The 16,740-nt window shown below is 59.9% G+C and overlaps 5 protein-coding genes across 5 annotated transcripts; 3 read left to right on the forward strand and 2 right to left on the reverse strand.

Moving 5' to 3' along the window:
* Positions 1–97: 97 nt before the first annotated feature.
* Positions 98–3,317, forward strand: EHS24_008559 (uncharacterized protein; the record flags this gene model as incomplete). Its single annotated transcript, XM_028623870.1, has 7 exons — positions 98–170; positions 234–246; positions 304–474; positions 535–804; positions 873–1,026; positions 1,070–1,955; positions 2,017–3,317. 7 exons carry the CDS (start codon positions 98–100, stop codon positions 3,315–3,317), a joined length of 2,868 nt encoding a protein of 955 aa, XP_028475844.1.
* Positions 3,318–4,307: 990 nt separating this feature from the next.
* Positions 4,308–5,573, reverse strand: EHS24_008560 (uncharacterized protein; the record flags this gene model as incomplete). The annotated part of the gene is made up of 5 exons (XM_028623871.1): positions 4,308–4,484; positions 4,618–4,755; positions 4,974–5,308; positions 5,376–5,442; positions 5,508–5,573. 5 exons carry the CDS (start codon positions 5,571–5,573, stop codon positions 4,308–4,310), a joined length of 783 nt encoding a protein of 260 aa, XP_028475845.1.
* Positions 5,574–6,526: 953 nt separating this feature from the next.
* Positions 6,527–7,730, reverse strand: RPS4 (40S ribosomal protein S4; the record flags this gene model as incomplete). Its single annotated transcript, XM_028623872.1, has 3 exons — positions 6,527–7,050; positions 7,114–7,372; positions 7,728–7,730. The coding sequence occupies 3 exons, from the start codon at positions 7,728–7,730 to the stop codon at positions 6,527–6,529; spliced, it is 786 nt and encodes a 261-aa protein (XP_028475846.1).
* Positions 7,731–8,089: 359 nt separating this feature from the next.
* Positions 8,090–9,657, forward strand: EHS24_008562 (uncharacterized protein; the record flags this gene model as incomplete). The annotated part of the gene is made up of 14 exons (XM_028623873.1): positions 8,090–8,149; positions 8,194–8,265; positions 8,314–8,378; positions 8,419–8,474; positions 8,512–8,515; positions 8,555–8,579; positions 8,618–8,713; positions 8,767–8,864; positions 8,910–9,083; positions 9,137–9,152; positions 9,194–9,214; positions 9,267–9,363; positions 9,452–9,495; positions 9,583–9,657. The coding sequence occupies 14 exons, from the start codon at positions 8,090–8,092 to the stop codon at positions 9,655–9,657; spliced, it is 903 nt and encodes a 300-aa protein (XP_028475847.1).
* A 1,786-nt stretch (positions 9,658–11,443) lies between these two features.
* On the forward strand, positions 11,444–16,610 carry EHS24_008563 (uncharacterized protein; the record flags this gene model as incomplete). The annotated part of the gene is made up of 9 exons (XM_028623874.1): positions 11,444–11,813; positions 11,909–11,994; positions 12,065–12,121; positions 12,172–12,266; positions 12,314–12,356; positions 12,418–12,644; positions 12,740–12,843; positions 12,894–12,942; positions 12,986–16,610. 9 exons carry the CDS (start codon positions 11,444–11,446, stop codon positions 16,608–16,610), a joined length of 4,656 nt encoding a protein of 1,551 aa, XP_028475848.1.
* Positions 16,611–16,740: the final 130 nt, after the last annotated feature.

Here is a 16,740-nt window from a genome sequence, read left to right on the forward strand (position 1 = left end):
ACTTCCAACCCCCCGGCTCCCCGGTACACGTACCCACTCCGACGCCGACCATTGGTCCAGCCGTGACCCCGCGGCGAACGCACACTGCAGCTCCCACATGTCCTCGTCCGACAATGCGGAACATGCATCGACCACGACCAAGGCGGCGGCCATCCGAAGGACCGGTATGGGTGAGTCATATGGCCGGGTGTGCCGACGCGTCGCTGAGGTGACTATCGCTGACGCTATCTCAGCCTTCCCCGTCGAGTGAGAGTCTTCCCTCCCTATCTGCCCCACGACTTCCCACTGACCTAAACCCCACAGCGACACACCATCGTCCATCCTCACCCCGCTCTTGAACATGAGCATGGGCGGCATCTCGAGTCTCAAGGGGTTCCTCCCGATCTCGTCACCAAGGCGCAAGCCGCGGCCACTGGCCCTTGATGACCCGTGCGCCGTGTGGCAGGATGGCGACCTCGGTTCCGGCCGCCGACGGTGAGTCCCACACTCGACTCGTCCACCGTACCCACCGCTCGTTCTGACTCGTGACTCCAGTCTTCTGCTCCTCACGTCCCCTAGCCATGCACTGCAGGTCTTTGCATTCACGCCCGGCACCATCCCGGACGACCCGCACGTCCCCGAGACGTTCCCGCCGCCGGTGGAGGTCGCCTCCATCCCCGAGCTCCGGTACGACGACGCCGTCGAGCGGTCTGCGCTCCCGTCCACCTCGGTGAGCAGGAAGGCCATCAAGGACGAACGCACGTTATCGGCTCGTCTACTCGATAAGGCGTTGTGGGGGCAGCACGGCCCAGTTGTGGCCCTGACGTGAGTTGGCCATCCCCCATCCCCAAGTGGCGACAGAAGAACGCCGCTGACGCTCTGCCCCCTCACAGTGTCGTCGCTGGTTCTGGCTCAAGTGGCCGCACACCAAACGGGCAACTCGCACTCGTCCTCGTCAGCCTGGACACTGGCAAGGTGTTCCGCCGTCTCGAGCTTGGCTCCGGCGCCGCTGCGCAGGTCTCGTCCTCATCACGAGCTATCATTGTCGTGAGTGCTGCCATCGGACCGTCCAAGCACACCTAACAGTCAGACCACCTCACACCCGTCCCCATCCATTCACGTGTTCGACCGTAACCTCAACCTCATTTCTAACCCCATCACCGACATTCCTGCTAACCCACGTACCCATCTCCCCGTGGCGAGCGTCTCTGGACGCCTCCTGGCATTCACGACGCGCGAGGCGGCCGCCACACCGGGCGCAGACGGTCTCGGCTCCATCTTTGCTGCCTCATCCACCAGGTTTCGTGCCTCAAGCGCCGGGTCCGCTCACTCTCCCCCACCGCAGTCTGCTCAGAACGCGCTGCTGACATCGGCCGTCGAGATTGGCGGCGGTGTCGCTCGTGGTGTGTGGGCAGGGCTCAAGATGGGTGCTCGAGCAGCAGGCGATCGCCTCGCGCAGAGCGCTCCTAGTGAGAGCGCCGACTCGCTTCCGCGTAACGAGTTTGAGGCAGAGGAAGGAGGTCCCGAGAGCCGGTCAGTTGAGGAGCCTCTTACTGTTGAGAGCATTCCTCCTCCCGGCGGTATCTGGGTCAAGATCATCGACCTGTTCGCCCGCTCAGAGGAGCAGCCAGTGCTTATCGCCCACTTCCGACTGCCACCCTCACGTACTTTGGTCTCGCCACTCCCCAACGGCCAGCACCCACGCGCAGCGGCCGTCCCTCGCGAGCACCCCATCACCTTCATCTCATTCTCGCCCGAGGGTTCACGGCTGTTCGCCGCTGCCGCTGACGGCCGCGACTTTCACATCCTCGACGTCCGACCCGATGGCGTCATGTTCAGCAAACGCGGCCCAGTCAAGGGCGACGTGTGGGATGCCTATGTGCTTCGTCGCGGTAACACCACAGCCGACGTGTGTGCTGTGGAGTGGTCGCAGGATGAACGCTGGATCTCGGTCGGAACTGGCAAGGGCACTGTTCGTGAGTATAGATAACAAAACGCCCACCTGGGATCTCTGGTGCTAACATGGCTCTTTCTCAGACGTTTTTCCCATCTCACCCGCCGGTGGAAAGCCCTCGGCAACGAGCCACGTCCCTGTCAAGTTCCCCAACCCGGAGCAGATGACGCCTCTCTCGGTTGACGTTGCCCCGTTCGCCCGTCTCCGCCCTCAACGAAACCCGTCATCGGATGACTTGGCTGGCAAGGCCGAAGAAGCCCTCCCCGCATATGCTGTTGCGTCCTTTGGTGCGTCTCGCCGGCACCCGACCGTCAAGGGCACCCTTTGCCAAGACGTGGTCATCTACCGCCCTGGCACTGGTCAGATGGAGCTCGCTCGCCTCACGGTTCACGCTGCTACCCCGCCTACTACTGCTACGCCCGCCTCGCAGACTACCCCGTCCGGTCGTCGCCGCGCGAGCAACTTGACCGAGATGATGCGCGAAAAGGCCGGCCTCCGCCCTGACAGCGACCTTGCAGTCGAGCAGGCCCTCAAGGCTCGCTGGGCATTGCCTCTGGAACCCCAGCACGGCGTCACGGCCAAGCCCGTGGCACCCAAGCCAGCACCCGCCCAGTCCCAGCCCGTTCGCAGCCTCTACCACGCCGAGATTAGGACACACAGCTCGAATCCACGTATCCTGCCTGCCTCAATCTACCTGTCGAGGCAGATCGAGTTCTTTGCGGCCACGCCGACAGACGACTTTTCGCCCCTCTCTGTCCTCGACAAGCTCGCTCGTACTGGCCGCCTCGTGTTCCGCCCCGAGGTCGAGGTACGCCCCACTGCCGACGCCCGGTCGTTTGACGAACCCCTCAACTCGGCTCTGCACTCGGTCATCCAGTCGGGCTTTGCGACCCAGATCCCCCAGCTGCCGAACGGGTCGCCGCTGAACCCGTCCCGCTGGCCGACGGTGCCCATCTGGAACGTGGCTGCCAACCTCGGCGAGGGCGTGGACAGGGTACGACGTGAAGTGGCGCGCGCACAGCACTCGCGTCTGCGTCGCCGGAAGAGCAACACGGCGGGGGACGGCGGGCTGAGCTTTGAGGACGACACGGTGTTCGCCCCACGTCCAGCGACGGACGAGAGCGACGAGCTCGAGTCGTCCCCCAGCTCGCTCCTGCCCACGAACACGGACAGCTCGAACGCCGACGACGACGACGAGTGGGGCGACAAGTGGGAGGACGAGTACCGCAAAGCCGTCGAGGACGACGGGCCCGACGACCTGGTCCTGGGTCTGCTGGACGAGGAGGAAGACGAACGGCGTAAGTGGGAGGAGCGGCAGAAGGTGTTGGCGACAGAGTATCAGAAATCGGAGACCAAGCAGCACAGCAGCAACAACAAAACATAAACATAAACGCAACATTTAAAACGGCATTTTTTTGAGAGAGACACACACGTCCATGTCCTGTTTTCTTTTTTTTTTTTTCCTCGACACACATTTTGTACAACCTCTCTAGCACGATGTACGACGTTAACGATGATGGGTGCGGTTTGATTGGTTCAGTCAACACTGGTGTGCTTTGCCGTGGGCCGGGTATGGTGGCAAATTGCAAAAGCGTTGCACGCTCTGCGCTGCTGCTAGCTGTTCGTTTTCACCTGCTGTACGTACATACATACGCACACTCAACCGCCTCGAGGACCTCATTGCCCTTCATCGGCCAGCTTACATCCTCAGTATCGTTGCCAAGATGAACCCCGACGAACAGTCACTTGCTCCTCAACGTGAGCAGCCCTGGGCGCCTTGTACTGATACCCAGCCAAACACAAGACATGTTGCAAGTCGTTTTCCCACCGAGCCAACTTGCGCGAACACTGGGAGACACAATTAGACAAGGACCTTTGTCAGTCGAAGCTTATCAGACAGGCCTTCTCTAGCAGCGGCGACCTGCCACGACCATGCTCTTGCTCCAGGATGTTAGTCGCTTCAACGTGGTCCACAATGATTGTTCCAGTTTGGACATCACCGTTACGAAATGCCATTCTCCTGTGCCCCTCAGACAACATGACGCACCCTCACGGGCCTGCAACACGCCACTACTACACCGAGTTCACCCTCCTCTGCACACAAACATGACCACAACGGCGCCGTTCGCAACGCCATGTCATTGTCCTACGACGAACCATCCACCTCGCGCGCGTGCGCATGTACTGCTAAAATGCGAAATGACATCTAAATTGTGCTACACTCATATGCCCCTGCCGCCATCTGCACACGACAGGTTATATACGCTGTAGGCGCAAAACGCGGTCATGTCAGATTCAAATCAGCCGCAGGTCTGCCCCCCCCCCCCCCCCCGCCCGGCCCCCCTCACCCGATATGCCAGCTGTGCGGTCCTCCTCAGTTCTCGACGCGGTACTTGGCCTCGCGGGCCTCGCGGTTCTGCTTGAGCGCGTCGAGACGCTCCTCCTTGGAAGCGTTGTACGCGAGCGAGACCTGGTTGAAGGGGTTCTCGGGGGCCTTCTGGAACTGCTTGAAGATGATGTCGCGCATCTGGTTCTGCCTCAGGCCGGGGTGCTGTGGAAGAGGCGCAGTCGAGCGAGCGGAGTGGGGGGGTGATGGTTGAGATTACGACGCGACGAGGAAACAGTTGGGAGAAAAGTGCACGTCAGCAACGGCTCCATTGCGGGCAAACTGTTATATCACTCACGTCCTCCTTGAGCTTTGGCATCTCACGGTCGAGGTAGGCCTCGAAAGCGGCCTTGAAGCGGCGCTCGGGGTGACGCTCGATACCGGCGGCCTGGACGTTAGCTTCGGGAATGCGAGTGGGGTGGTGCGGGTTGACGGTCTCGAGGAAAAACGCAAAGCAGGTAGATATATCACGCTGCTGTCTGTTGGGTGGCCCAAGGCATGAGATGCAGCCTCAAAACATGGGCATCTCGCTTGGGCACACCAAGCCTTCCCGGCGAGAACGCATGTGTCGAGCAGAAGAAACACCTTCATTTCAACCACCACGAGGAAACCGTCTACATCACCCACACCGCCACACCCCCCGCACACACTCACCTTGGTACCCATAGTGCTAGCGTCCGTCTTGTCGTTCGCAAGTTCCAGCGCCTCGAGCATCTGGTCAATGCCCACAGCCGACAGCTCGGTGACGGTACGGTCCTCGTCGCGACGCACGCCCTGGGGGTCGTCGGTGCGGAACGAGGCAATGCCAGCGCCAGCAGTGGGCTTGAGCGCGCTGGCGCCGCCCTTCTTGGCACCGGCCTTGGGCGCAGCCTTGACCTTTGCTGGGGCCGAGGCCTCCTCGGCGGCGAGGAGGGCGGCGCGCTCGGCCTTCTTGGCCGCTGCCTCGGCCTTTTTGGCCCCCTCAGCGTCGGCCTTGGACGAGCTCTTGGCTGGGAAAAGTCAGTAGGGAGGGGTGGGGAGAGTGGTGGTGCAAAAAAAAGGAGGAGAGATGCGTACCGCCAGCCTTCCAGTTCTCGGCCTCCTTGGCCTCCTTCTGCTTGCTGACGACCTCCTGCTTCTTGGCCTTGCAACGCGTCAGCACAACCGCATGCGCCGAGGGGGGGGTGGGGGGGTGGGGGGGCAGCTCACCTCGTTGTCGGCCTTGCGTGCGCGGCCCGCCTCCTTCTTCGAGTTTCCACCCTTGTTAGGAGGCATGATGTGTGTAGGATGTGGTGGTTAGTTGTTGTGATGAATGCGATTGACGAGCTTAAAGGACTGGCGGGATTGAAACTCTGGCACACCCTTTTCGCAGAGAGGGTGGAGGTTGTCCATGCGGCGACCATGACGCTGCCACCCATTTCGGCCGTTCTGCTCCGACACCGACAGCTCCTGCCAGCTGCAGAATACAGCACAGCTGCCCGCGGACAAAGGCAGACATGACTGCGCATAGGACGTGCAGCACGCTTCGTGCGCTTGGCACAGTCGCACATCTCTTCACCCCACAGACAGGGGCGCTGGCAACCAGATGACCGATGTGGCGGCATCTGCAGCTTCACTTGGCCAAGTCGGCGGTTGGCGCCTTAGCGTCCGTCGACACAGTCAAACCAAGTCGTAAGTTTCTGCTCGACAAGGTAGGTGGTGCAATCATGTAACATCGGTATTGTGTGTAGGACTATCGCCAGCTGGCCGCTAGAGACAAGAGACGTGGAGGAGGAGCACCAGCGTTCTACGTCCCTACAGCCCACGGTTCAATCAAGAGCTTGCAGCAAGGGCATACTATGGCAAACGTGTACAGGGCAGTACACAGTGCACAAAACTACCCAACCCATGTACGATACACTGGTAGGAGGGAGAGGTTGTGTGAGGTGGCTACAACTCTGCAGTCAGTGGCAAGGGTATGTGTGGCAGCTCTTTTTTCGTCAGTGTCTGTCTATAACCCCATCTTCCATCTTCCGCCGTTGTCACATAAGGACTGGCTGGATTGCAACTGCAACTGTCACCCACAACGCGTTGCGGGTGACCAGGACATCTGTCCTTCTGGTAGTTTTACAAAGACCCAAAATTTGGGTCTTCAACTTCGTCGCTGTAGCGTGATCGAAGTGTGCATCCCTCAGTGTACATTTTACACAGAACGCGCAGCCCACATCTCAATGCCCTCATTGAGACATTTAAGCCTGGGCCTGGCGGCGGCGCTGGTCGCGCTCCTCAGCGATCGAAAGCTTCACACCCTTGCCCTTGGGGAGCGAGACGTGAGCCTTGGCGCCCTCACCGATGACGAAGACGTTGCCCGAGCGGGTAGCGAAGGTGCGGTCAAGGACGTCACGGACGTGGACGATGTCGAAGCCACCGAGGTGGCGCTCGGTGTGGACAATGACACCCGAGCGGCCCATGTTACGGCCGCCGGTGATCATGACAACGTTTCCGGGCTCGAACTTGAGGTGGTCGACGATCTTGTTCTGGACGAAGTCGAACTTGATGGTGTCGTTGACCTTGATCGAGGGGTCGGGGTAACGGATGGTGCGGCCGTCGTGGGTGACGACGTAGGGGACACCCTTGGCACCGAACTGAGCGCGGCGGACCTTGCAGAGCTTGAAGGTAGCCTCCTCGGGGGTGATGCGGTGGATGGTGAAGCGGCCCTTGATGTCGTAAAGGAGACGGAAGTGCTCGCCCGAACGCTCAATGGTGATGACATCTGAAGAAAACGTTAGTCCGGTGTCATGAAAAAAAAAATAGTGGCCAGGCTGCAAACACTCACCCATGAAGCCAGCGGGGTAGGTCTCGTCGGTGCGGACCTTGCCGTCGACCTTGACGAGGCGCTGCTTGAGGATAGCAGTAACCTCCTTGCCGGTAAGAGCGTACTTGAGACGGTTACGGAGGAAGACGGTCAGGGGAAGCGACTCGCGGAGCTTGTGGGGACCGGGCGAGGGGCGGGGAGCGTAGGTGCCGCCGAGCTTGTCGAGGAGCCACGACGAGGGAGCTGCAAGGCGCTTGAGGTGCTTCTTAGGACCGCGACCCTGTTCATGTTAGCTGCCAGTTTACATGGCAAATTTCTCCCAAGCAAGTTTTGGTTTAGACCTGTCGAGACAAAGAAGAGTACAAGAGTTGCGGAGCGCGACGGCATCGATATCTCGCAACCGGATCGCTGTTGTCGAAGAGACGGGCACCGAGTAGACGATTCTCCTCTCCATCTCTGCAAAGGTGTCTTCCAGGTGCCCGCTCAAACGACCAAAGACATCACGTCTTCCAGCTGGCCCAGCTGCTGTCCATCGACTCCAGCGCACTCGCAATTGTCGTGTGCGCTCCGCGTGCTCTTCCTTGTCGTCGCCGCCGTCGTTGTCGCCATTGCTTGGGGTCGTGCTGGCTGCTCACCATTTTGAATGCTTGATGGATGGAATAGACTCTCGCAGATTCACAAGGTCTACCAGCACGGCCAGCGGCCCCCAGAGCCCTGCACACCCACAGCCACGATGCTCAGACGGCGTTTCGGGATTTAAGTTTTTATGTCCGACAGAAACGACTTTGGATCTTGCAACACGTGACACGAGACGGAAGCATTCCAGAGCATTGTTTCCCCACGGGGAATTGACGTCACTGTCATTACGTAAAATGAAGTGACCTCCACCCGTGTACCCCACATCCACGCACACATCGGTTGCATAGTCCATGACCAACAACCAACAACCACCGTTCTCACACCTTCCCTACCAACACTATCGCTATCGCTCCTCACAATGGCAGACAGCCTCAACCTTGACGAGATCCTTGCGTTTGCAATCTCGATTGCTCGCGAGGTAAGCTAAACGTCGCAGTTCGTAGCTGACTTCAGGCGGGCCAGATGATCCGTGATGGCCAGGCCAAGCGCTTCGACACGGGAGCCGGCGAGGACGAGAAGGCCAACTCGGTCGACGTGGGTGGAACCTCACACCAAGGCACTGATGATTAGCTTGTGACCGAGGTCGACAAGGCTGTCGAGGACTTCCTTGTTGCCAAGATTGCCGAGAAGTACCCGGAGCACAAGTTGTGCGTCACCACGACCGACTTCCTTGGCTGACAACTGCAGCATTGGCGAGGAGACTTACGAAGGCCAGGAGATCACTGACGCTCCGACCTGGATTGGTGGGTTGATTTGAACATGTATATGCTGACGTCTCAGTCGAGTAGGTTGTATACTCATTCACTTCGACGCTCACACTCAGCCCCATCGATGGTACCACCAACTTTGTGAGCACGGGTGCTGCCTGACGGTCTAATGACTCTAGATCCACGGATTCCCCATGGTGGCTACCTCTATCGGCCTCGCTGTTGGCGGCGAGCCCGTTGTTGGTGTTGTGTACAACCCCTTCCTGGACCAGCTTGTGAGTTCTGGGCATCTGCAACCTGCGTCATTGTACACCTTCTGACATTACAGTACTCTGCTGCGAAGGGCAAGGGCGCGTTCCTGAATGAGAAGACGCGCTTGCCTTTGATGGGCAAGGTCAAGCCTCTCTACTCGCTCGACCAGGCTCTGTGAGTTACTCCGTAATCCTGTGTGTGGCACTGACCGGTCTACAGCATCGCTGTCGAGTATGGCTCGTCGCGCAAGGCTCCCGCCCTGCCTGCCAAGCTCAACACCTTCAAGAACCTCACCGCTGACAAGAGCGACGGCGGCCAGATGGTCCACTCGCTTCGTAGCCTGGGCAGTGCTGCCCTCAACCTCTGCCAGGTAGCCACGGGTGGTGTTGACCTGTGAGTTGCTATCCTAACAACTTGAAACGAGCGTGTCGCTGAAACCCTGACAGCTACTGGGAGATTGGCGTAGGTGTATCTTTAGCAAACCAAATTATTGACCCCTCCAGTGCTGGCCCTGGGATGTTTGCGTAAGTGGCATCCGGCCCGGTTGTTGAATCTCGAGTGCTGAACTTTTCACAGGCGGGCATGTCCATCCTGGCCGAAGCAGGCGGTGCGAGCTACGGCGGCAAGGCGGACGATACGGCGTTTAACGGCCAGCCCACTGCGAAGATTATGGGTGCGTCGAGGCTTTGCTGGTGCCACCACCTACGTAGCCCACCTACGCCTAGGGCATAGGGAAGAATCAACTTGCTAACCAGGCGCAGCTGGGCGCAAGTACCTGTTTGTGCGCAACATTGCCGCTCCCGTCGTAAGTTCCTGTGTGCGGTGGACGCCGCATTGCATGGGCGTGCACCGTGGCTTGCTGGCTGCGGGCTGACCACGACAACCATCCCAGGGCCAGACGACGCGTGACGCTCAAGCCCACATTGCGCGCGAGTTTTACCAGAACGCGACCGAGTGGACTCCGTAGTAAATTACTGCTGCTGCAAAGTTGTAGTAATAGTATGTGTCAGGCAAATGCATATGCTGGTGGAAGCCAAGAAGAAGGCTATTAAAAAAAGTGTATAAAATATCCCAGCCCGTCCGCGGGCGACCTTGGTACAAGTGACCAAGGCTGCCACAGGTGGTAACGCGCAGGCCGACTAAAGCCCGCGTCGCTCCTGGACGAACCGGTGTTGCTCTTGCCCCCCTTTCCCCGTCCAGTCACCAGTGGAATTGGGTGCTGATCGTGAATAAAAGGGGCTTGTATGATGTGTATGTGGATGTGTTGGGTAGAGAGGAGTAGAGGATGGAGGAAAATGGATGTGGGGTGGGGAGGAAGGTGTGAGTGCTTGCGGTGAGAGGCGGTGAGTGAGCATAGGGCATGCTGCTTGCGCGTGGAGCTGTAGCTGGTACGTCCGTCCTGTTGTTGTCGATGAGAGATGGTGGAGGAGAGACAGAATAAAAAGTCGCGGTCAGTTGATAAAGGTCCTGTGGCCTGGACCGGTGCGAGCGTGAGCGGGAGCGATTTGGGTGCGAGCGACGAATATGGATTTTGGATGACGAGTCAGACATCTAATCCACGTAATAAATGCGCTACCCAGATTGTCCCTCACCCAAAGCAGGACACATGGGGGTCTTAACCGAATCTTCTTCTAATTGTGGCCTAATTACAATTCCCCGACCCACCGATCTCTCTCGCCAGCCAGGGGACCCCCTTCGAGCCTTAGGGAGTTGCCGCGTGCTGCGGGGTGGTCATCCTGGGTGGTGCTGCGCCTGGGCGTGCGCGGTGAGAGGGAGAACGGGAGAGAGGGGAAGGGCAGGGCAGTTTGCTATTCTGGCGTGGGGGGCTAAATCAAGCGGCCAGTGAGCGACACGGCTCTCGTTTACAGCGTGCTAGCGTGGACCCGAAAGCGAGAGTTTGTTGTGTAATGGCCGTAAATGGCTTTGTTTCGGGCTGCGCTTGAACTAGGTACCCTAGGGCAAAGACCAGAGCAAGAGATGAACGATTGACTCCGTTGCCAGGGGGGCATGTAGGTGGGAGAGAGAGGTTTCTTGCGGTCATTCCTCGCCCTCTCTCCCAGCCCAGCGCCAGCGACGGCGGCGGCGTACGTGGGAGGACCACCCGGCAGAGTGAGGCGGCGCCAAAAGACCTACAGGGCTCTCTGGCTGCTGCTGCTGGTGCTGCGTGCGTGAGGATTGACAGAGGCGAGTGAGGCACGCCACGGTGCGGAGGCACTGCACGCGAACTGCACGAGCGACACTGAGGGACCGATGACGATGAGACGCTGCTGCGATGAGCGGGGGTTAGGATGAGTGCCCATCCCATTGCAACGCACGGCTTGGCTCGATCGCCCGGCACGCGCGGTTCAAACGGCTGCTGCTCTCTTGTCCTCTCTGCCTATGCTCTGCCCCGAGAGACCCGCACATCCCCCCGCACACCCACCACCATCCACCACCCACGCTGGGCCGCACATCTCAATCTCATCCATCCACCACCGCCTCTCCTTCTTTCCAACCCCCTTCCATCTCTCACTAACTTACCCATCCACAGCCGCCCCATCCCCCCCCCCCCCCCTTTCCCCCTTCTCCCATCTTCTTCCCTCCCCTTCTCTCGCCCCGCCCCCCCGCGCGCCGGCAACTGTGACGACCCGTCAAGACAACAAACCCCCGTCGCAGTTCGGGTCTCTTCACAACCTCTTCCCTCGGTGCCAAATATCGAGACGGACGATCGCCGCTTTCTTTCATCCATCCACCCAGCGGTGATCCTTTAAACCATGGCTAGCCAGGATGCTCCCAACGGGACCAACGGCGCTGGCCCCGAGAAGAAGGGCGCCCTCAAGAGCGTGTTTGGCGCTCCCAAGGCTCTCGGAAAGGGAGTCGGAAAGGGTGTCATGAGCGTCGGCACTGGTGTCACAAAGGGAGTGACCATGGTCGGCGGTGCTGCTGTTGACGGTGTTGGCACCGTCGGCCGCGGGGCTGTCGGCATTACAGGCGCTGTTGCCGGCGGAACCGTCGCGGGCATTGGTGCTGTTGCTGGCACTGCCATTAGCGGTGTCGGTGCAGTTGCAGGCGGTGCCAAGAATGCCATTGGCAGCATGCCCGGCATGGGCCATCTCAAGGACGATCCCAAGAATTCGGCCCGTGGTGAGTTGTTATTCTGTCTTCCCCCCACCAGTCAATTTGATCCGGCGGGGCCGCAATGTGTGAGATTCCTCAAACTCGCGGCTAACTTCGCACAGCCCTTGCCATCGACACGTCCACTTCGAACGCCCCCAAGACCACGGCGTCCCTCGCGGACGCTGTTGTGGCCTCAAAGCCCATCACCGTTAGTTTCTCATCATTACACACTCTCGCTTCACTCTTAAAGCATGTCGGCTGACCCCCGCGATTCTCAGGAGGACGACATCCCCGGCACCATCCCCAAGACTGTTCTCCCCGGCGTCCCCGACTGGGTATGTATCCAGCACGGCAATCAAGGCGCACTTGGCTGACATTTGTATAGATGCCTAGGGGCTGGAAGGAGGTTGGCGGCATCGAGGGCCGCGGTGTTCGTGACACCAAGACCCAGGAGGAGCTCAGCATCCTCTCGACCTACCTGTACGTATCCGACAGACTGGGGAGGGCGAATTCTGACATCGTCTCAGCAAGGACCAGTACTACGGCCAGTGGTACCACAATGGTGGTGTGGTGAGTGGCGAGAACAGCAGTGATGAGAAGAACCGCCCCCCCCTGACCCCTCGCTCCACAGATCATCTTCGCAGTCGTGTCCACTCGCTTCATCACCGCCATCGGCCTTGGCTGGGGCTGGATTTTCGTCATCCTCGCCTTCTGCGCGACCATGTACTCTCTTTCGATCGAGCGCACCCGCCGCTACGCTCGCGATGACATTCAGCGCGAGCTCGTCAAGACCCGTCTCATTACCGAGACCGAGTCGGCTGACTGGCTCAACGGCTTCCTGGACCGCTTTTGGCTCATGTACGTCATTCACTGATGGCGTAGACAGTGTGTGCCCACACAGACTGCTGCCTCATGTTTACTCCGACGCAATGCCAAGCTAACACTGTGTGTAGGTACGAGCCCGTTCTTTCCGCCACTATTATTGCCGCCGTCGCCCCTGCTCTGGATGCCAACTGCCCCAGCTTCTTGGAGGGTCTTGCCATGCCTACTTTTACCCGTGAGTTGGCTAGAAAAACGCCTGCTTGTATTTTGAGCTAACAGAACCAGTCGGCAACAAGGCTCCCCGCATCGACTATGTCCGCACCTTCCCCAAGACGTGTGTACCTACTCGTGACGAATGTAGATAGCTGACGGCGTAGCCCCAATGACGAGGTCGTCATGGACTGGGCCCTCTCGTTCACTCCCAACGACATTCAGGACATTACCCCGCGTCAGCTCAAGGACCGCGTCAACCCCAAGATTGTTCTCGAGATCCGCCTCGGCAAGGGCTTCATTTCCACTGGCATGCCTATCCTCCTCGAGGACCTCAACTTCTCCGGCAAGATGCGCATCAAGCTCAAGCTCATGAGCGCCATGCCCCACGTCCAAAAGGTCGAGATGTCCTTCCTCGAGAAGCCCCAGTTTGACTTTGTCCTCAAGCCCATCGGTGGAGAGACTCTTGGCTTTGACATTAACATGATTCCCGGCCTCGAGCCCTTCATCCACAACCAGGTTCACGCCGCCCTCGGTCCCATGATGTACGACCCCAACGTGTTCACCATCGACCTTGAGCAGCTCATGTCGGGCACCCCTCTCGACGCCGCTGTTGGCGTTCTCAAGATCCACATCCTCGACGCCCACGGCCTCAAGTCGACCAAGATTGGTGGCGGTGCTCCCGACCCGTACGTTTCCATGTCTCTCGGTACCAACCCCGCCGTCGCCCGCACCAAGACCATCGAGGCCACCGCTACTCCTGCCTGGGGTGAGACCCAGTTTGTTCTTATCAACTCGCTTTCCGACGTTCTCAACCTCAACGTTTTCGACTACAACGAGCACCGCCCCGACGACCTCATCGGCACGGTCATGCAGGAGCTCAAGGAGCTTGCCGACGATGCCGAACGCGAGGGTGTTGTCGGCAAGGTTCTCGACGGCGGCAAGGACCGCGGTGACCTTCGTTTCGACCTGACCTACTACCCGACCATTCAGCCCGTCAAGAACGCCGACGGTGTCCTGGAGCCCGTTCCCGACATTCCCACTGGTATTGTTCGTCTTACCGTCCACCAGGCCAAGGACTTTGACCGTGCCGGCAACGACCTCAACTCGTTTGCTGAGATCTTCCTCGGTGCCAGCAAGACTCCCTGCCACGTTACCGATGTTGTCAAGAAGTCCAAGACCCCTGCCTACGAGTCCCACACCGAGTTCCTGGTTGCCGACAAGAACGCATCTGTTATTACCGTTGTCTGCAAGGACAAGGCCGGTGGCTCCCTTGGTCGTCTTAGCATGAAGCTTGCCGAGATTATGGCTGCCAAGGCCTCTGGCAACGACTGGTTCCCCCTCGCCGGCACCCGCGATGCCAAGGTCCGTATCTCTGCCGACTTCCGTCCCGTTGCCATGGCTGGCGTCATCGACGCTGCTTCCTCGTACCAGCCTCCTATCGGTATCCTTCGCGTCTTGATCAAGAACGCCACCGATATCAAGAACCTCGAGCTCGCCGGCAAGTCTGACCCATACGTCCGTGTCTCCGTCAACAACAAGACTCTCGCCCGTACCGAGGTCGAGAACAACAACCTCAACCCCGTTTGGGACCAGTTTGTCTACGTTCCCGTCCACAGCCTCCGCGAACGCGTTGTCCTCGAGGTCATGGACTACGAGAACGTTGGCAAGGACCGCACCCTCGGCACTGTTTCTATTGACGCTTCCGACTTTATTGTCGCCAACGAGTCTGACCTCACGTACCCCTACGCTTCCAAGGCTGGTCCCCAGACCCGCTCCGACCGCATCAAGCAGGCGTCGGCCGGCCAGTTCAAGGGTACTCTCAACTACGAGGTCGACTTCTGCCCCGCTGTTGCCTTCAAGGACGGTGTCTCGTTTGAGGCCAAGGCCAACGACCTCGAGGAGGCTGCCGCTGCCAGGACTGCCGCCAGCACCAACGGTGCCCCCACTCCTATCGCGAGTGGTACAGCCACCCCTGTTGCCGCCCCCGTCCCGGCAGTCCCCGTTAAGGAAGCTGCCAAGGAAGTCGCCAAGGACGCTGTCAACGGTGGCACGCCCAAGGAGGGTGAGGCCGAGGCCGAGCCCGAGAAGCCCACTCCTGGTGTCGTCCTGTCCGATGCCGAGATCCTCGGTTCCCAGAGCGGTGTGCTCGTTTTCCAGTGCATCGAAGGCCACCTCCCCAAGAAGGGCTGCCTCGAGGTCCTCTTCGACGAGGGCTACTGGCCCGCCTACACTTCGGAGCGTGCTCGCAGCCAGCACGCTCGCTGGGACCAGGTCGGCGAGGGCTTTGTCCGTGAGCTCGACGTTGGCACGACCTGGCTGCGTATCAACGCTGCCGATGACCCTACTGCGGACAAGGACGAGATTGTGGCCGAGCTGCACCTGGACACCAAGGAGTTCCTCGAGCAGTCGCTCAACAAGGAGGCCACCTTTGTCCTCACTGGCGAGGACGGCAGTCGCAGCACCATCAAGATGTCGTCGCGCTTCGTCCCCGTCGGCATCAAGCTCACCGCCCGCGAGTCGATCAACGACCAGGGTATGCTCCGCGTGACTGTCATCAGTGCCAAGAACCTCAAGGCCGCCGACCGTGGTGGCAAGTCTGACCCCAACGTCACCTTCCTCCTGAACGGCGACAAGGTCTTCAAGTCCGAGACCAAGAAGAAGACGGTCAACCCCGTCTGGAACGAGACCTTTGAGGTCGCCGTCCCTTCGCGTGTCAAGGCCCAGCTCGCGTACGAGGTCGATGACTGGAACACAGTCGGCTCTGCCGACGAGCTCGGTGGCGGCCTCCTCAACCTCGCCGCCCTCGAGCCCATGGAGCTCCAGAACCTTGACGTCCCGGTCGTTCTCGAGGGCAAGCAGTTCGGTACCTTGCAGTGCAACGTTCTGTTCCGCCCCCAGATCATTGCCCGTACCCGCCAAAAGACCTCTACCTTCTCGGCTGCCGGCCGCACTGTTACCAACATTGGTGGCGCTGCCATTGGTGCCCCCGTCGCTGTCGGCAAGGGTGTGGTTGCCGGTGGTGGTGCCGTCGTCTCTGGTGTCGGCCACGTCATCACCGCTCCCACGCGTCTCTTCAGGAAGAAGGACCGTTCGAGCAGCGTCAACGAGCCTCCCACCATTGTGGAAACTCCCCCCGTGGCCGGCCAGGGCTACAACGTTGCTCCTCAGGTCCAGCTCGCTCCCAACACCCAGGTCTCGGGCCCGGCCGACCTCGTTGAGGAGCTCGTTCCCGCCGCCGCCGTCGGCGCCATTGCCGCTGGCGAGACCCTCCCTGAGGGTGCCGGTGCGGCCACCTCTGAGCCTGGTACTCTTACCGTCGCCGTCATTGGCGCCAAGGACCTCAAGCCCTCTGGCTCGCACGGCGCCAAGGACCTCAAGCCCTACGCGGTCGTCAAGCTCGGCGCCAAGACGATGAAGACCGACTACCAGAAGGGCGTCGAGTGCGAATGGAACGACACGTTCAACTTCAACCTTCTGCCCGGCACCACCCAGTTTGTCATCACCGTCTACGACAAGCACTCGTTTGGCAAGGACAGCGAGATTGGCGAGGCCACCATTGACATCTGGCGCCACATCCAGCCTGCCGTCCCGACCGCCGACGTCTTTGTCGAGCTCAACGACGGCACCGGTCTCCTCAAGCTCCGCCTCGACTGGCAGACGGGCCTCATGTCCAAGGGCCTCGCGCGCACCCGTAGCCGCACGCCCAGCGTGAGCTCCAAAAACGGCGTCTCGACCGACACCCCGCGTTCGTCCAAGTTCACCATGACGCCGCAGAAGGGACAGCAGTAAAAAAGAGGATGACGGCGGCGGGCGCAGCGCGGCGCGCCGCGGGCGGGCCACGAGACGCCTTAATTTCTGAGACGCTTTTTCTTTCTTTCTTTCTTTCTTTCTTTCTTGATACACGAATGTGCTGGTGGTA

This window comes from Apiotrichum porosum, assembly GCF_003942205.1.
Source record: "Apiotrichum porosum strain DSM 27194 chromosome Unknown scaffold_7, whole genome shotgun sequence".
NCBI lineage: Eukaryota > Fungi > Basidiomycota > Tremellomycetes > Trichosporonales > Trichosporonaceae > Apiotrichum > Apiotrichum porosum.